A 16,974-nucleotide genomic window follows, 5' to 3' on the forward strand; every position below is an offset into this window, starting at 1 on the left:
AAAAGTGACCTATTTTTGAGCTGTCTCAGTACCAGATTATTTTCTAAAATGTAAGGTAATGTTAAACTGCATAGAGCCTATCTTGTACTTTGCCAGATATCAAACATTAATAAATCCTTCATTTTGAAATATGTTTTCCAGCTTTTAATCACTACTGTTTCCATTAAGAATAATAATTCATGTTGGGAATTATAAAGTTGTACACAATCCATCAGAAAAGCAATGAGGGATGCCTTCTTATGAGATGAGGCATGAGAAGGTTTCTCTAGCATATTTTCAAATGTGATAAATTACCTAATGAAAGGTTGCTTCTTCATTTTAGAAGAATCCCAAGAACTGTTGAGTCTATATGTGTTGTCTGTAACTATCTGTGGAAGACCATCTAATGGTGTATATCAGGCATGTCAAACTAGTGACGTCGCGCAACGTATTGTAACTTTTTCCTCATTGCCGGCAATTGGGTGGGCACGGTTTCTTTGTGATGCATCCGGCCCACCGGCTGGCAGTTTGACATGCCTGGTGTATATGGAAGTACTGTTTCTTAATAACATTGGATAAGATCTTTGATACGTTTTATCTTTTTTTGCAACAGAGTCCTTGAACACATTGGAAGATACTGATTTAGATACTTTAATGGCTGATCTTATAGCAGACATCAGTGAAGTAGAAAAGACCACATTACAAGAACCGAGGGATACCTCTTACAATGAGCAAGGTGCCATTATGCAGCCACCAGCAAAGGCTACTCCTACTTGTGGAACTCAGTCAGTGCTAAGTAATATTCCTCCCCATGTTGAGAATGAGATACCGGTCCCCCCTGCAGAAATACCAATGCCGTCACCACCCCCTCCAGCCATTCCTCTGCAGCCGCTCACTCAGGTTAGCAACCAGAGAATTCCTGAAGGAAGTTCTTAATATTCTTAAAATACTGTCACACGGACATGAGATAAACTAGATTATCAAAATGTCAGTTTCTGATTCATGTAACTTTTGTAATGTTTGTTGTGGAAAGTTATTAATCTTAGTACAATTTTGGAACCTTTGTTACTTAAAAAGATTGAGGAAAGAATGTAAAGTGTCTGGTCTTCCGGTGGCTGCGCGGCGCCGAAGACAGCCTTCCCGGGCTGCCCGCGGCTCAGCTGAGTGATTTTCGCCCGAAACAGCGCCGATCAGCTGTTCGGGCGAATTTGAAGCCCCCTCCTCGGGAGAAGAGGAGGGGGTGAGGCCCCAGGTAGGGGTCGAGTTCTCCGGGGCCGCCTGAGCTTGCAGCTTGGGCGGCTGAAGGATTGAACTCCCCCGTAGCCTGGGTCGCTCCCAGCTGGCCAGCGCCTCTGCTCCTGATTTCATGGAGCAGAGCCAGGCGTCTGCGACCACCCCTGCCTGAAGGAAGGACTATGGATTAAAAGGAGCAGGCAGAGCGGTACAAGAGGAAAAGGTGAAGAGGATTATTTTATTTTACTCTCGAGCTTGATGGACTTTTTTTAAACTTTAAGTGAAAGTGCATCACAATTGAAAGTTAAAGATGGCGGCTAAACCTCCCCCTAAAACTCTTCGGAGTGGTGGATCTTCTCCGGTGCAACAATCATCATTACAGGCGTTGCACCCTCCTGATGTATTGACACCGAAGGATTTACGAGATGCTTTGGATAAACATGCCCAGGTACTTTTGGAATCAATTAATCAATCAATTGGTAACAAATTTGCACAGATGGAGGAGAAATTGAAGAAATTGGAGGAGAGAATGGAGGAGAGGATGGAACAGAAGTTCAGGGTGATGAAGGTAGACATTTTGTCTTCAGTGTATAAAGTGGCTGAATGTGTGGAAGATTTGGATGAAAAAGTGGAAGATTTGACTCAGAAGAATGCCATATTAGAAGCAAAAGTACTGGAGAATGAAGATTTAAGAGATAAAATGGATAGAGAATTGAGTCTTGCTCAATATTTCCAGATGCAGTTTGCCATTAGAATCAGAGGTTTAAAGGAGAATATTAAGGAAGATCTAAAGCAGCTGGTTTCTGAGGCTCTTGAAGTGGTATTGAATCAGCCAGCATCCGAAATAAAAGGAGGTATGGATAAAGTGTTTCGTGTGAATTCATGGATTGCTAGACAGAGAAAGTTGCCTAGAGATGTGGTGGTTTATTTTGCAAAAAGGGAAATTAGAGATGAAGTTATACAAGCTGCCTATGATACTAAAGTCGTGATTGCTGATCAAGAAGTTCTGGTTCTAAAAGAAATTCCTCCAAAGATTTTAAGGAGAAGGAAGGATTTTACATTTCTTGTGCAAGAGCTCAAGCAACGAGATATAAGGTTCAGATGGGAGATCCCAGCTGGGTTGATGGTGATGCATGAAGGTAAAAGGTACCGTCTGGTTACTGTGATGCAAGCGCGTGATTTTTACAATAATGTTTTAAAAGCAACCCCATTAACACTTCTGGAAGCTGCAAAGGGATCTGGAGAAGGAGAACATCAAGAGGCTGAAGATGGACAGACAGAGGAGAATGGTGCTGGAGGAGATCAAGTTATAACACCTTTGGATGATCCCAGAGAACAGAGGGTGACGCGTGCTGCTTTAAAACGATCAAAAAAGATAAAAGAACAAGATCAGCAGGAGTCTATGGAACTTTCACAACGTACTTACAGCCAAGTAGTGGGAGGTGGGAAAAGATTTGGGTGAGGAATGTAAAATTTAAACAAGTTTGAAATCTAAGAGAATTTTTACAAAATGTTTTATAGATGGTATTTAGATTTTAAAAAGCTAAGTATGTATCTGAATCATTAGCCTAAATGTTGGAGGTGCGGTGATGAAGACGTAATATATTTTCATATATGGTGGACTTGTAAAAAGGTTAAGGTTTTTTGGATGAAAGTCTGGTGGAACATACTAAGTTGATGTTGAATTTAATTACGGCAGCAAGACTTTTGATAGGTTAGTACTGGAAAGAGGAACTGCCGACCATAGAAGAGTGGGTTTTAGAGGTTTCCGACTTGGTTGAAATGGCGAAGATTTCGGCCTACTTGCAAGATTACTTGCAGGAACGCTATATTATGGAAGGGAGAGAATGGTTTGAGTTTATCCAGAATAAGTACTGTATAGGGTTAAGAAGTTTTATATTTGAATAAGGCTTCTTTCTTTGTTTCTTTTTCTATATTAGTTTTTTTTTATATATATTTAATATTACTAAGGATTGTTTTATCCTATATAAGCTAGAGAGTGACAGATTTTAGAGTTTATGGTTGTTAGTATATGGTTGTTTATGATTGTTTTTTTTTATATATACCTTGTACAGTATTTAGCTCTGGGAAGTCGGGGGGGGAGGGGGGGAGGAAGGGGGGAGGGAGAAGGGTGGGGGAGGGGGGATTTTCTAAGGGAAAAATTGTATGTTAAAACTTTTCAAGAATGTAAAGTGTCTGGACTTAAGCTCTTAGAGTAATCTAACAAATAATCCAGGCTGAGGAAACCCTATGTGGAACAGGCCAGTGGGTATTGTATGGAAGATGATGTCATGCATGTTTATTTAATAGCAAGTCTCATAACTTTTCTCTGACTTTTGCAAGTATGGATAAAACTGCAGAATAAAAAGCTTCCAGATGGGCTTCAGCCTGATGTTTATACATCATCTTATTTCTTCAGAAATCTACTACATTCGCTACAGCAAGAGCAAGGATATTCGGCAAGCTATGATCATTCAAATATGTACCAAAGAACCATCCCAAAGAATGGTTATTATCTAGAATGATTAGTAGGGGAAGTTTATAATCTGTTTGTAGAGGTTAATCTCTGCTGAAAGGAATGCAGGATACTGGAAGAGGAGGAGGAGGAGGAGGATTACAAGTAGTCCTTGACTTACAACCATTTGTTTAGTGACCATGTATGGTAGATGGAAGCTTTACTCTCAAATATTGTTGAAAACTACAATGAGGATAAATGAGCGTGGTCAATACAGTGATGTTTCCACTGATTTTTTTCATTTGAAGAGATATTTCCTGAATTGTCAAATTAAGCTGAAGAGAAAATTACCTGTTCAAATATACAAGATGCTGCAAATAAAATTGCAGAGAATGGTAGAATGATGAGTGAAATAAAAAAAAGAGTCTCATAACCATGTATGATAGTCAAGGCAAGTCATTTGGCTATTGCCTACAATTTTATTTTTAAAAACTAGCCTTCTGTGAGTGCAGGTGAAGTGATGAAGTTGTCATAGTGAGGTGAATCACGATCCATCCATTGGGGAGATGGAAAAGGAGTTGAAGCTTGTTGTGGGACAAAGTGGGATTTTTTTTTAATTTTAATTCCATTTATATCCCGCCCTTCTCCGAAGACTCAGGGCGGCTTACAAGCTTAGCAGTAGCCTTCATTCTATGTATATGCCTGCTTATTAGGGCTTTCACACACACCCCAAGCGGCATTATTACAAAGTCAGCTTAATTGCCCCCAACAATCTGGGTCCTCAGTTTACCTACCTCGGAAGGATGGAAGGCTGAGTCAACCTTGAGCCTGGTGGGATGCGAACCTGCACTAATTGCAGGCAGCTGGTGTTACTTAAGGAGGCATTAGCCCACTGCTCCACCAAGGATTTAGCATCTTTTGTTTTAGCAAAGCAATAAAAACAGAAAGAACACACTATTGCTATAAAGTATAGTACAGTGATTGATAAAAACAAAAGGAAAAGAAGCAACATATTTCAGAAAACTCAAAAAGATGCAGATGATGAGACTGTATACTTGAAATAGGGTGGGGGAGGGGAATCCTAATTTTTGGTCATTTTTAAAAGGGATAATAGAGAAACTTTCCAAAATGCGGTAAGAACTTTTTTGGGGGGAAATTATTAAATGATGATGGACAAGCATATTTTAAAGGACCTTTACAATTTTATTTCCACCTTCTAGGAAGCACAAGAACAAGCAAAAGCTGACAAGATTAAACTAGCATTAGAAAAACTAAAGGAAGCCAAGGTTAAAAAGGTAGGTTTATCTGGCTGCACTGCCCACTATCTGCTACCCATTATTCACTACCATTTCTTTAAATATCATGTTTGATGCACAGGAGTGGTGTTCTCTTTAAGGAAAGTTAAACCAAATTACAAATGCATCCAAATTGTAACTTTTAGATTTATAACAAGTTATTAAATGCTTTGTGGGTATACTAAGGGTGTTTAAATGCTGGTTATATTTTTGGACAAACTGGGAACAGTGCTTCTTTTCTGATGTCAACCCTATAAGATAGACTAGACCAGGAAACCAATGCCATATGGGTCAGATCTATTTTTATTGTAAGAGTTCTAGTAATCGAACCTTGCAAGTCTGAATGTGCTTCCATCTTTCTCACTTTACCTTCATGTGAATTAGGGAGGTTTTTTTTTCCAGCCAATTTTGGCCCTGCCTAGAACTCCCATCTAGATCTTTTGTCTAGTAAAGTTGGTACAGGATTGCAGTAGGGGGATAATGATATATCCTATCTGAGATAAGTTGCTGATAGCTCATGTATGTAGGAATGTCATAATTTTGTAAATTGCCTTAATTTTTAAAATGCACATATAAAATAAGTAGAACAAATGCTTGTTCTTTCTTGATTTCCTTCTTATTTTTCTGGGATCATAATATTCTTGATGCTTTAAAATGAGTCTTTTAACAAGGAATTGTCAAAGTTCACATATATATGTATAGCAAGAATTTCTAAAAAGACTATTGTAAAGGAAAGAGCATTATAGTGACAGTTCATAATAAAAATAATGCTGAAATTTCCAGGATTGATTTTAATGAATTTTCAGTATGTCCACTTATATCTACAGTTGCATTAAGTTACTCTTTTCTTAGGCAAAAAAACCCCATTGCATAAAACAAACCCTCTGCTTTTTGGGCCTCTGATTGGACCCCCCTTAAAATCAAAGAGAAATGTTAGAAATGACTTAATTGCATTAATATGGTGGGAGTCAAGACCAAATAATTTCATTTGAATGCAAAGCCAGATTTTAAATGCTGGTCTTTGTGAACATATTATCCATATTATCTGGATCCGTACCAATCGGGTTTCAGACCCGGGTATAGCACGGAGACGGCATTGGTCGCACTGGCGAATGATCTCTGGCGGGTCCGAGATAGAGGTTATTCCTCTGTCCTGGTCCTATTAGATCTCTCAGCGGCTTTTGATACCATCGACCACGGTATCTTACTGCGTCGTCTTGAGGGGTTGGGAGTGGGAGACACTGTTCTGCGGTGGTTCTCCTACCTCTCGGGCCGTTCGCAGACGGTGTTAGCAGGGGGGCAGAGGTCAAGCCCTAGGCCCCTTAGTTGTGGAGTGCCTCAGGGATCGGTGCTCTCGCCCCTCCTGTTCAACATCTATATGAAGCCGCTGGGAGAGATCATCCGTGGCTTCGGGGTGAAATATCATCAATATGCTGATGATACCCAGCTTTTCATCTCCACCCCGAACCAACCCAGTGATGCCCTCGATGTGATGTCCCGTTGCCTGGAAGCGGTACAGATTTGGATGGGAAAGAACAGGCTTCGGCTCAACCCGACCAAGACTGAGTGGCTTTACATACCGTCATCTCGTTTAGTCCAAGAGGTTCCATCTTTGATTATAGGAGGAGAGATGTTACCTCCAATTGATAGAGCACGCAATCTGGGCATCCTCCTAGATTCACGACTCAGTTTTGAAGATCATATTGGAGTCGTAGCTAGGGGGGCATTTGCCCAGATTCACCTAATATACCAATTGCGCCCCTTTCTGGACCGAGATGCCCTACGTACAGTCACCCACGCACTCGTTACCTCCCGTATAGACTACTGCAATGCTCTCTACATGGGGCTGCCCTTGAAAACCACCCGGAGGCTTCAGCTGGTGCAGAATGCGGCTGCACGGGTAGTGATGGGAGCTCCCCGATACTCCCATATAACACCTCTGCTCCATGAGCTGCATTGGTTACCGGTTGCCCTCCGGGTGAGATTTAAGGTGCTGGTACTTACCTTTAAAGCCCTACATGGCTTAGGCCCGGGATACTTGCAGGACCATCTGCTACCGGGAACGAATTCCCATCGCCCAGTACGCTCACACAGAAAAGGCCTCCTCAGGGTACCGTCGGCTAGACAATGTCGGCTGGCGACCGCCAGGGGGAGGGCCTTCTCTGTGGGAGTGCCAGTCCTATGGAATCAGCTCCCCCCTGAGCTTCGGATGGCCCAAAATCTCCAGTCCTTTCGCCGCGGCCTCAAAACACTCCTTTTCCACCTGGCTGACCTGGACTGACAGGCATTTTAATTATATTTACAATTTTTAATTTATTTTTAATTTTTAATTTTAATTTATTGCACAGATGATTTTAATTTTATTTTTATCTTTATTTCTGTACTTATTATATGTTTTGTTGTTAGCCACCCTGAGTCCTTCGGGAGATAGGGCGGGATATAAATCCCATTAATAAATAAATAAATAAATAAATAAAATAAAACCAAGTTCACAATTCATTTAAAAATCTTATTTAATCAAAAGCATACGTTAAGACAGGAGAGAACAAATCTGGGGGGGTGATGAATGAGAAATGGATTATTTCTCTCAATCCAATTTGTGATACAGGATGCATTTGAATCTGCAATAATCTTCAATTTTTATCATCCATGGCAGACTTTTGTGTACTCTGGCCTTTTCTTCCAGGCTGAAATTAACTGACTGATCTATTATTTTCTTCCCAGCTTGTTGTCAAGGTGCACATGAATGATAACAGCACAAAGTCTCTAATGGTGGATGAACGGCAAGTGGCACGTGATGTCTTAGACAATCTCTTTGAAAAAACTCACTGTGATTGCAATATAAATTGGTGCCTTTATGAAATATATCCTGAACTACAAATCGGTAATTTTCAAACCATCAGGCTATATCTGCTGATATTTGTATGGCTTTCCTAGAGAGCGGTTTCTGGATTAAGCCAGCCTGTTACTGTATTAAATGACAAGTGTGCTGTTTGTTGGGTTCTAAAGCTGTGAATGGCTGGTGTGTGTTTTCATATGTGTATTCATATAGGTGTAATAGGAAAAAACTGGCTAATCAGACAGATGCTCACTTCACACAAATAAGGCTTTTTATCTGCCAACTAAATTTATCAACACTTTTAAGAAGCTTCTGTGTTTTGATGAAATTACTCCTGTTTCTGCTAATTTAACAAAAAAGCTATAAAGGCCTAATTATTAAGATGCACAGTCATTTTAAGTTATATTCCTTTCTCTTCCCCTCCCTCCTTCTCTAGAAAGATTTTTTGAAGATCATGAAAATGTGATTGAAGTCTTATCCCATTGGACTCGAGACACTGAAAATAAGATACTATTCTTGGAAAAAAATGAAAAATATGCTGTATTTAAAAACCCTCAGGTAAATTAATATGACGGAGGCCAAGCGTTATTACCCTGTAAGTTGTGAATTTCTAACAGGACCACAAGCATCTTTGAGAGAAGCCACACAAATTTCTTAAAATAATTTGTCCAACCAAAACTAGCAGTAGTATAAAAACTGGCAGCAGGGTTGAGTATGTAAAGACTAGAGCAAGTTTTGAGAGGCTAAACCTTTAGGTCTAGGCATAAATCAAACTGCCTGCCAATCAGAGCAATTTTGTTTATCATTTAGTTATCTGGTTTTTATAAAGGGTATCCCAGAAATTCATTTATCATTTTAAAATGTAATGATATCGCAGTTTAAGACTGACTGCTATAGCTACACCAGTGGAGGCCAGAAAATAGATATGGATTTATTCACTTCTGTAATATAGAGATAAGGATTTAATCAATAAAAGGTACAAATTGCTTATCCACATTCTTAATAATGCACACATTGACTGCCTATGATTAAAAATAATACAGCTTTGATAACAAAGAACAGCTGTAGTGAAGAAACCCCACAGATGTTTCTGGTGATACTGAAAACAAATTATTCAAGACATAAATAATTGTGTACAAAATCCCTTTCTTCCATAGAATGTTCAAGTGTTCGCCAAAATGTTTTGTTCATGTGATTCATCTCTTTCCGGAAGTAAATTTGTTTTGGGGAAGAGAATATCAGGTGTGGATGAGCAAAATTAATTCATATTTTGGAAGATATACTTTTAATAAATGATTAACCACTCTTAGAACAATTACATCAGTGTCTTTCAGGAGAAAAAACAAAGAAGACGAAAACATTTCATGAACAGAATCTCTGTATACATGCCACAGGGGAAAAAATAGATCTCACAAATCTGAAATGTGTCCAGTATTGATTTACTTTAGGACATGTAATGGTACTTATGTTGATTTTAAAAAGCAATTCAAAAACAAGAAAAGTTAAGCAGAAATTTTCAGATATATAAAACACCTATTTTTGCTCCTAAACTTATATTCTAGAACGGGTTCCCAACCAGGATTGCTTGCACCCCCTGTGGGTGCAAGATGATATTCCAGGGGGTGCTAAAACTTGGGTTTTCAAAATTATAGTGTATGTGCCTAATTCGCTAAAACTTGGGTTTTCAAAATTATAGTGTATGTGCCTAATTCATTGCCGTTATTTGAAACTTTTGTAAGGGGTGTGAGAATATATTAGAAGTGTTCTAAGGGTGTGAGGTGTAGAAAAGGTTGGGAACCACTGTTGTAGAATAATCACCAGGGTGTTAATGTAGCACTAACATCAACACTTTCTAGAATTCCTGTCTTTGTTGGGTTGAAACCCTGTGGCTATCACCACATTTAGTAGGCTAAATAACTGTGTTTTGGGCACTTGGCAGCTGGCCTGTATTTAGAGCTGTTGCATGTATTAAATACTGTTGATAACATGACCACACAATTCTTGATGTTTTTACCTAGAACTGGCATATTTTTCTGGCTTTTATCAAATATGCACCATAGTGAACAACAGATTCCCTTAATGACTGCCATTAAATTTGGTTACAACTTACGACTATAGTGGGCAGGCTCCATTATGGTCATAGGTCGAGGATTACCTGTGTATGGGGAACTAAAATTTATTTACGAAAAAGAAAGTCTATTTCTTTCAAATAATTTAACTTTAAAATAGGAAGGACATTTTAGATTTGGTGAAAGTTCAGTAATGAAGGCAGACAATTTGTATCCTTTTTGGAAGGATGTTGCCGTCAATTCAGAGTCATTTTCCTTTTAGCTAAATGTAATACATTTCTCTATCCTTATATTTGTAATTGGTTTTCTCAAAGAGCAGTCATATAAAGAGGTTGTGTTTCATGGAACTACTGCAATGACTCAATAAGTAGAAGGTCAAAAGCTATTTACCAAAAGCTAGGGCTTCAAATAAACCTACATTTTCCAAATATCTTAATGGTAATAAATGAACCAATATAAATGACTTCTTAAGGTAATGTCTGATTTCCAACATAGCAAAATAAACCTGCTTTTTGTTGGCATAATTGGAGTGTCTCAGTTCATGAATCTTTACTTTAGGCCTATCCTAAGGTTTTAATTTATCCTAAGATTGCAAACAAGATATATGCTGCAGGGAGAAAAAGTAGATCTCCTAAGTCTGAGATGTGTTTTGTTCAGTGGAAAAGACTTCATTTAGTGCAAAGTCTCTGTGCAGTGCAGTGCAGTGCAGTGCAATGAGCCAGAGAATCCACTCCCTTTTTAGTTAATTAGCTGGATGTTGTATAGTTAATAAGGAAGAGCCAGGTGCAGTCATTCAACAGTGAAAATACAGATAATGACTATCCAGCTGGTTCATTCATTGCGTACCAGCTTTCTTGTGTGCTGATGGATGAAGGGTGGCCTAGATGAAATAATTTTACTCCAACAGTGCTCTAGTTTCTCAAAAAAAAATTAAGAACTGAACAAGAAACATGAACGCTTTCTGGGATATTTTAATATTCACATTAGGCCAGCTTGATTTCTCCTTTCATGTTTGTTAAACATGGGACATGAGAAAACATGAGAAAAAAAATCTTCAAGTGTGTAGGACTGCAAGTTCCATGATGCCCAGCACATTCTACAAGGCAAAAGTTATTTTCTTATTTAAACTGCTGGCGATAGAATTGAGTTTGTTCAGTGGGGAGAATAAGAGCAAGAAGATTGGACTTGGTGTCTACACAAAATGCAAAAAAACAGCATTGGTAGACTTCCTAGGAATATCTTTACTGTGGAAATCTCATTATAACTCATCTGGACTATTGAAAGAGATCCTCGTAATATTACATGAGTTTCTTTAGAATTTTAATTTTAAATTTGAATTTAGGAACACTTTACTAGGAAATGCTGTTAACCTTGGATTCTCAGTGTTATCACTCACTAATGCCCCAATTTAAAATGGCCATAAGCCTCTTCCAGAAGTGAATGCTTCTATTCAGTGCTTTTTTTGTAAAAGAAAAAGGTGCCGGAACTCACACGTCATCCAACCCGCCTTGCCTATCCTACAAGGTTCCATCCAAAAAAGGTGCCGGAACTCCGTTCTGAGCGTTCTATGAGAAAAAAAAGCCCTGCTTCTATTACCATTGGTAGCTGGATCCGTTGAGACAGGATTTGGAATACTTAACTGCCTTTTTCTTATTGTTGATTTTCTCATGCAATGTGCCCCAGAGAAGAGACAATCCTGTTACAATGATTGAGAACAATATTTCTCAGTCCTAGCAAGTATAAGACATGTGGGCTTCAACTTCCCAAATTCTCTCCAAGATACTGGTTGGGGAATTTTGGAAGCTATAGTCCACATGGATAAACACTGATCAAACAAAATCTAGAGCAGTTTAGTTAGAGAGGCTTGGATGATAAACTCTATTTCTTGCTCTGTGCTTAGAGCTTTTTATTTGAATTAAAACTTGTTTGTAAGTAATAAAATAGCTGATGAGAAAGATAGCTAAAATGCAGCTTGACCTAATATCATCCTGTCTCAGTCATGTTTGGGGGCTTATTCAAGTAGTAACCGGCTATTTTACTGGTTCATTTGTCTTTTTTTTTTAAATTAGAATTTCTACTTGTCGAACAATGGAAAAAATGAAAGCAAGGAAATGAATGAGAAGAGCAAAGAAGCATTATTGGAGGTAAACCTATGTTAACAAAGTGTGCATTTGATTGTAAAACAACTGCTTAAGTTCTTCCTTGTTCCTGAAATAGAACTGAAATATTTCAGTTCTCCATTTGATGCAATATAAAAACAGGAAGCTCAGACTATTTACCTTCTGTTTGAAGCAGGCTAACAGATTGAAATGCTTAACTCTACAGGCACATACATTTAATAAATAAATAAATTTATTAACTTCGTTTAAAAACTGTCTGTTAAATTTAACATTTATTGCCTTGTTATAAGCTCTGCCAGTGTTTTAGATATGAGACTGCTCTCAAAATCCCGAAATCTTCAAGCTTGAGCCTGGCAGGTGATAGGTACATCTGCCTGCACTTCCAAAATGCATGGTGCGCTTGTTTGTTTTTAATACTTGGATCTGTGTGCGCTTTCATTTAGGAACCCTTTTTCTTATTCCAGTTGTTTGCCCGCCTGGTGACTCTAGCTACTTCTGGGCTCTGCTGTGAGCTGTAGAAGCTTTGTGTGTTTTTTATAGAACAATGATGGCCTCCAGTTGTTTCAGATGGTACCTGTGATACTAAAAATTACATCAAAACTGATGAGAATTGGTTCAAAACACAGAAGACCCTAGCTTGCAGGTCCTTTCAGAAGGACCAGCATTCAGTCCTTGGTATCTGTGTAAGTTTGGCAAATATTCCTGGAGGAATATGGGTAATTGGCAAATAAACTGGTGTAGACTTCAAGCTTGTCTCTTTTGAGTTTCAGTATTTAGTGACTCTGCTCTAGACCAGGGGTCTTCATACTTGGCCCTTTTATGACTTGTGGACTTCAACTCCCAGAATTCCTCAGCCAGGTTTCCTTATGTTTTGCCAGCAACTGTGGCTAGTATCTTCAGAGGCAAGGTGGTCACCAAACTCTGAAGCCCAACCCTGCACAATTTGGCAAATATTCCTGAATAAAATTTGGTAAAACTGCTCTAACCAGTGCAAGCCTTATGGAGGTTACTTTAAAGCCATGCCACCAAAAGCTGTTATTTCAGATTCAGCCACTGGTCAATGCCTGTCCAAGAATTCAGTGAAGTTGTTCACATGTTCAGGGGGTCAAGCATTGCCCTGTTTTTGATGGTGGTCAAGGGAAGATCAATGCTGATGGATTGAATGGAAACTCAGGCTTTTGGAAGTAAGACTGAATGAGCCATGTTGTAAGACACTTGGCTTATTCAATTGCTGCTCTGTCTCACCGCTTTTTCCTTCTGCAGGAAAGCTTCTGTGGCACATCAGTTATTGTGCCAGAAGTTGAAGGTGCCCTTTATTTAAAGGAAGATGGAAAGAAGTCCTGGAAGAGGCGCTATTTTCTTCTACGAGCTTCAGGCATTTATTATGTCCCCAAAGGAAAGACCAAGGTCAGGCATGTCAAAGAAATGCTTTGAAGCATTAAAGCAATTTGTAAAAGGGAAGGCAAGGAAGCCTCCAGGTAACCTTTGAGGAATGGTGTCTGGTTCCCCTGAGTGCTGCTGTTTGGGCAAATATGGAGAATGGGTGGCAGAATTCCTTTGATACTTATTCCCTTTATAGACTACTCTTACTTTTCAATAATAAATCAGTTGCATTCATAAAAATTTCAGTCATGAAAAGAAATAACATCTCTGAACTGCAATTGGTCATCCACTGCAGAATTATGAAATCATTTTTGCTTAATTTTAAAGAAATAGAATAGAATAAAATGGAATAGCTTTGAATATCAAACACCAGACAAGAAAACTGCCATTCTTTGTGCAAGGCCAAGGAGAGAATTAGCCCGGGAGCTTCTTCTGGTTTTGCTCCTCCTCTTTTCTAGACGATTCTAGAAAGCATTCTGAAATCCACTTACACAGATGCATATTTTTCCTGAGTGGTTTTTTTTTCCCCATGTGCCTAAATCATAAAGTGGCAGGAGTGTCCACAGTCCAGGATCAAACACATCAAAATGGCTGCTACAACCATACTTTTTTTTCCCCTTATGACTACACTTGGGGTTTTTTTTGTCTGCCATGGGGGTACCCCCACAATTTTTAATTTGAAACTGGTTAGTCAGAGGGATTCTTTGTTTCTTTTTTAAAAGATATCTGTATAGGGAAGATCCGTTTCTCAACTATTCTTGTGAACGAGGTTCTGAAAAGCTACTAGTAGTTAAAAAAACAACTACAGATAGTCCTCAACTTACAATAGTTCACTTAGTAACCGTTCAAAGTAACTATGGCATTGTGAAACATGACTTATGACCAGTTTTCATACTTACGACCATTGCTGTGTCCCAAGGTTATATGATCCCCTTTTGTGACATTCTGACAAGCAAAGTCAATGGGAAAGCCAGATTCATTTAACAACCATTTGACTAACTGAACAATTGCAGTGATTCACTTAACAACATGGCAAGAAAGGTTGTAAAATGGAGCAAAACTCACTTAACAAATGTCTCACTTGACAACAGAAATTTGGGGCTCAATTGTGGTCATAAGTTGAGGACTATATGTATATGTACATGAGCCAGGAAGAATTTAGGCCCTGTTCTATTTCATTCAGATTGGTACTTCATCCACAGATCCTTCACTGGGAAACTTTGTTGCCATGGCAACCCATTAAGAACAGCCAATGTGCATTGTATGATAGTAGAAACTCTGTTTGGCAGGAGTGCAAATTGGCACAGAATGACAGATGAAGTTTTCACCTACGTACAAATAAATTCAGTATGCATTACTGTCTCTTCCCCCTCCTCCTCTTCCCTATGAATTCTATGCACCTTTCTTGAAAGAGAATGGTAATGTTTTTGTGGATTTATTTGCGTCAAGTCCTCAGAAGAAAAATGCTACATATCTTCCCCATCTCTCCTAAACTTACAATGTGTTACAAAAGTTCCACTGTCATTAATTCTCAGATCAATAAGTACATCAAAAGGTTATCCAAGGCATCAACATGAAAGAAGTGGCTTCCTTTTGAATAAATAGGCAATTATTCTAATAACTAAAGATTGTGTTTTTAATTTTTAGACATCCCGTGACTTGGCTTGTTTCATACAGTTTGAGAACGTAAATGTTTATTATGGTACTCAATACAAAATGAAGTATAAGTCCCCTACTGATTATTGTTTTGTCTTAAAGGTATGTATTACAGAACATGCACTCTTAAGTTATTATATAGTGTATTGTGTACTAAGTTACATATGCTGATCATGCATTCCCATAATGTCTATTCAAAAATAATCCTTGCTGAGTTTAATAAGGTATAGGAGTATCTGGAGGGAATAGTAAAAAAAGTTAGCACCCACAATAGTGCAGTCAAAACTCTGGCCATTTTTATGTGTAACACACATTAATAAAAAGCAGGGTGTTAATCATACCATTGTGTCCATCTTTTGACTGTTATGACTATATGTACAGACATCCCTGATAAGGCTCATTTTCAGCTAAATGGGTACATAAGATTGCATCTTACAGCAAAAATGCAATGTCTTAATTTTTCAGAAGAAAAATTGTTTTTGGTAGCCACATAAGGATTTGATAGGGAGATTATTATAATTGTACGACATGGGTTTGTGTTAGGACCACTGCTAGCTCGTTCATAAATCATCTATTGGTAGTGACATTGTCAGGTTTGTAGGTGATGCTAAATTATGCATGCTAGTGAAAGAAAAAAAGTTAATTCATTTTCCAAATTGAATGAATGAACCATATTTTGGCATACAGTTCAAGCATGATGGAGCAAACAATCTAGTTGGGGTTCAGATGGACAGTTCAGTGGAAGTGTTATCCTTGTGTGTGGCAGCTGTGAAAAAGTAGATTCCATGTCAGGGTTCATTAGGAAAGGAATGAAAATAGCAGCAGAACCAATTATTCAAAAGGGGGTGGGTTCCTCTTCACTGAGTATATTCACACACAAATTACCTGGCCATTATGGTAGGAGTTATAAAACTTTGTATGTATGGAGAAAAGGGAAGAATTTCCCCCTCTCTTTTGCTCACCATATTTCAACCAATTACTATGAAATAATTTTGGGTAACAGTGATAAGCAAAGGGAGCTACAACCTACATGCTTAATTACACAACAGCAGTTGCTTCCCTAAAATGTGCTTAATAACTAATAACTTTGATAGTGTCAGAAATAGCTCATGAATGGAAGTAAAGATCATTAGTAGTTACTGATCATCATAGTTACATGCTGTTTAGGTAGCCTGTAAGAAATGTAAGCCCTCAGTATGTAAATTTGATTTTACGGAAGGGGATACAGGAATGTGTCTGATGTATGCAAACATTTGCTTACAAAAAGGTTTGCTGAAACTGAATAATCTAGGATAGTATTTCTCAATCTCATGGTGATTGGGGAATTCTGGAAGTTGAAGTCTGTACACCTTAAAGTTTTGAGCTGGATAAACACTGAACACCCTTTATGCTCATGTATCCATTTTTTCTACCATGGTTTCAAATTCTTAGTTTTAATCTTTAATCTAGTTGGCTATTTAATCTACAGTATACTTGTCTGAGGTCTTATCATAAACTTCCCATAGAATCTTTTAAGTATTTTGCCCTTTTAGGGGCTTTTTACATACATACACGGGAAAAGATCTCCTTTCTCAACAATTCCTAGGATATGATCCCTATGACGCTGCAATTATTCCCTATTCTCTGTTTTCAAAAGGGGATCAAAATACATCTTTTTCATTTAATCTTCAAAGTAGTTTAAGTAATTTTCCTATCATTTTTCAGAATTTTATTCATGTTTTGCTATGATTATGGTTTTCTTCATTCCCTATCTTGGGAGTTTTCAGAAAGGTGCTAAAAATGCTTTCAGTAAAGAAAGCCATATTTTCCATATTGTGGGAAGCCAAATGACAGGGATCAGCCTGATGGAATGCTTAATCCTGCCAGCTATGTCAACTCTGGGGAAATAAATGAAAAACTATGCATTTTGTTGAAATATACAAAAATGTTTTCAGCCGCCATTATT

At 38.3% G+C, this 16,974-nt stretch overlaps 1 protein-coding gene across 2 annotated transcripts in view; it reads left to right on the top strand.

Moving 5' to 3' along the window:
- Positions 1-16,974, top strand: part of APBB1IP (amyloid beta precursor protein binding family B member 1 interacting protein) — a 48,924-nt gene that overhangs the window by 17,651 nt on the left and 14,299 nt on the right. The window contains exons 4-10 of one of the 2 annotated variants that reach the window (XM_081343262.1): positions 593-879; positions 4,888-4,962; positions 7,687-7,846; positions 8,238-8,359; positions 11,940-12,014; positions 13,254-13,397; positions 15,021-15,131. In XM_081343262.1, coding sequence (XP_081199388.1) covers positions 593-879; positions 4,888-4,962; positions 7,687-7,846; positions 8,238-8,359; positions 11,940-12,014; positions 13,254-13,397; positions 15,021-15,131 — 974 coding nt within the window. The remainder of the gene's footprint in view (positions 1-592; positions 880-4,887; positions 4,963-7,686; positions 7,847-8,237; positions 8,360-11,939; positions 12,015-13,253; positions 13,398-15,020; positions 15,132-16,974) is intronic. The other variant, XM_081343263.1, reaches the window with a different exon arrangement.

Source organism: Vipera berus, assembly GCF_964194415.1.
Source record: "Vipera berus genome assembly, chromosome: Z".
Taxonomy (NCBI): domain Eukaryota; kingdom Metazoa; phylum Chordata; class Lepidosauria; order Squamata; family Viperidae; genus Vipera; species Vipera berus.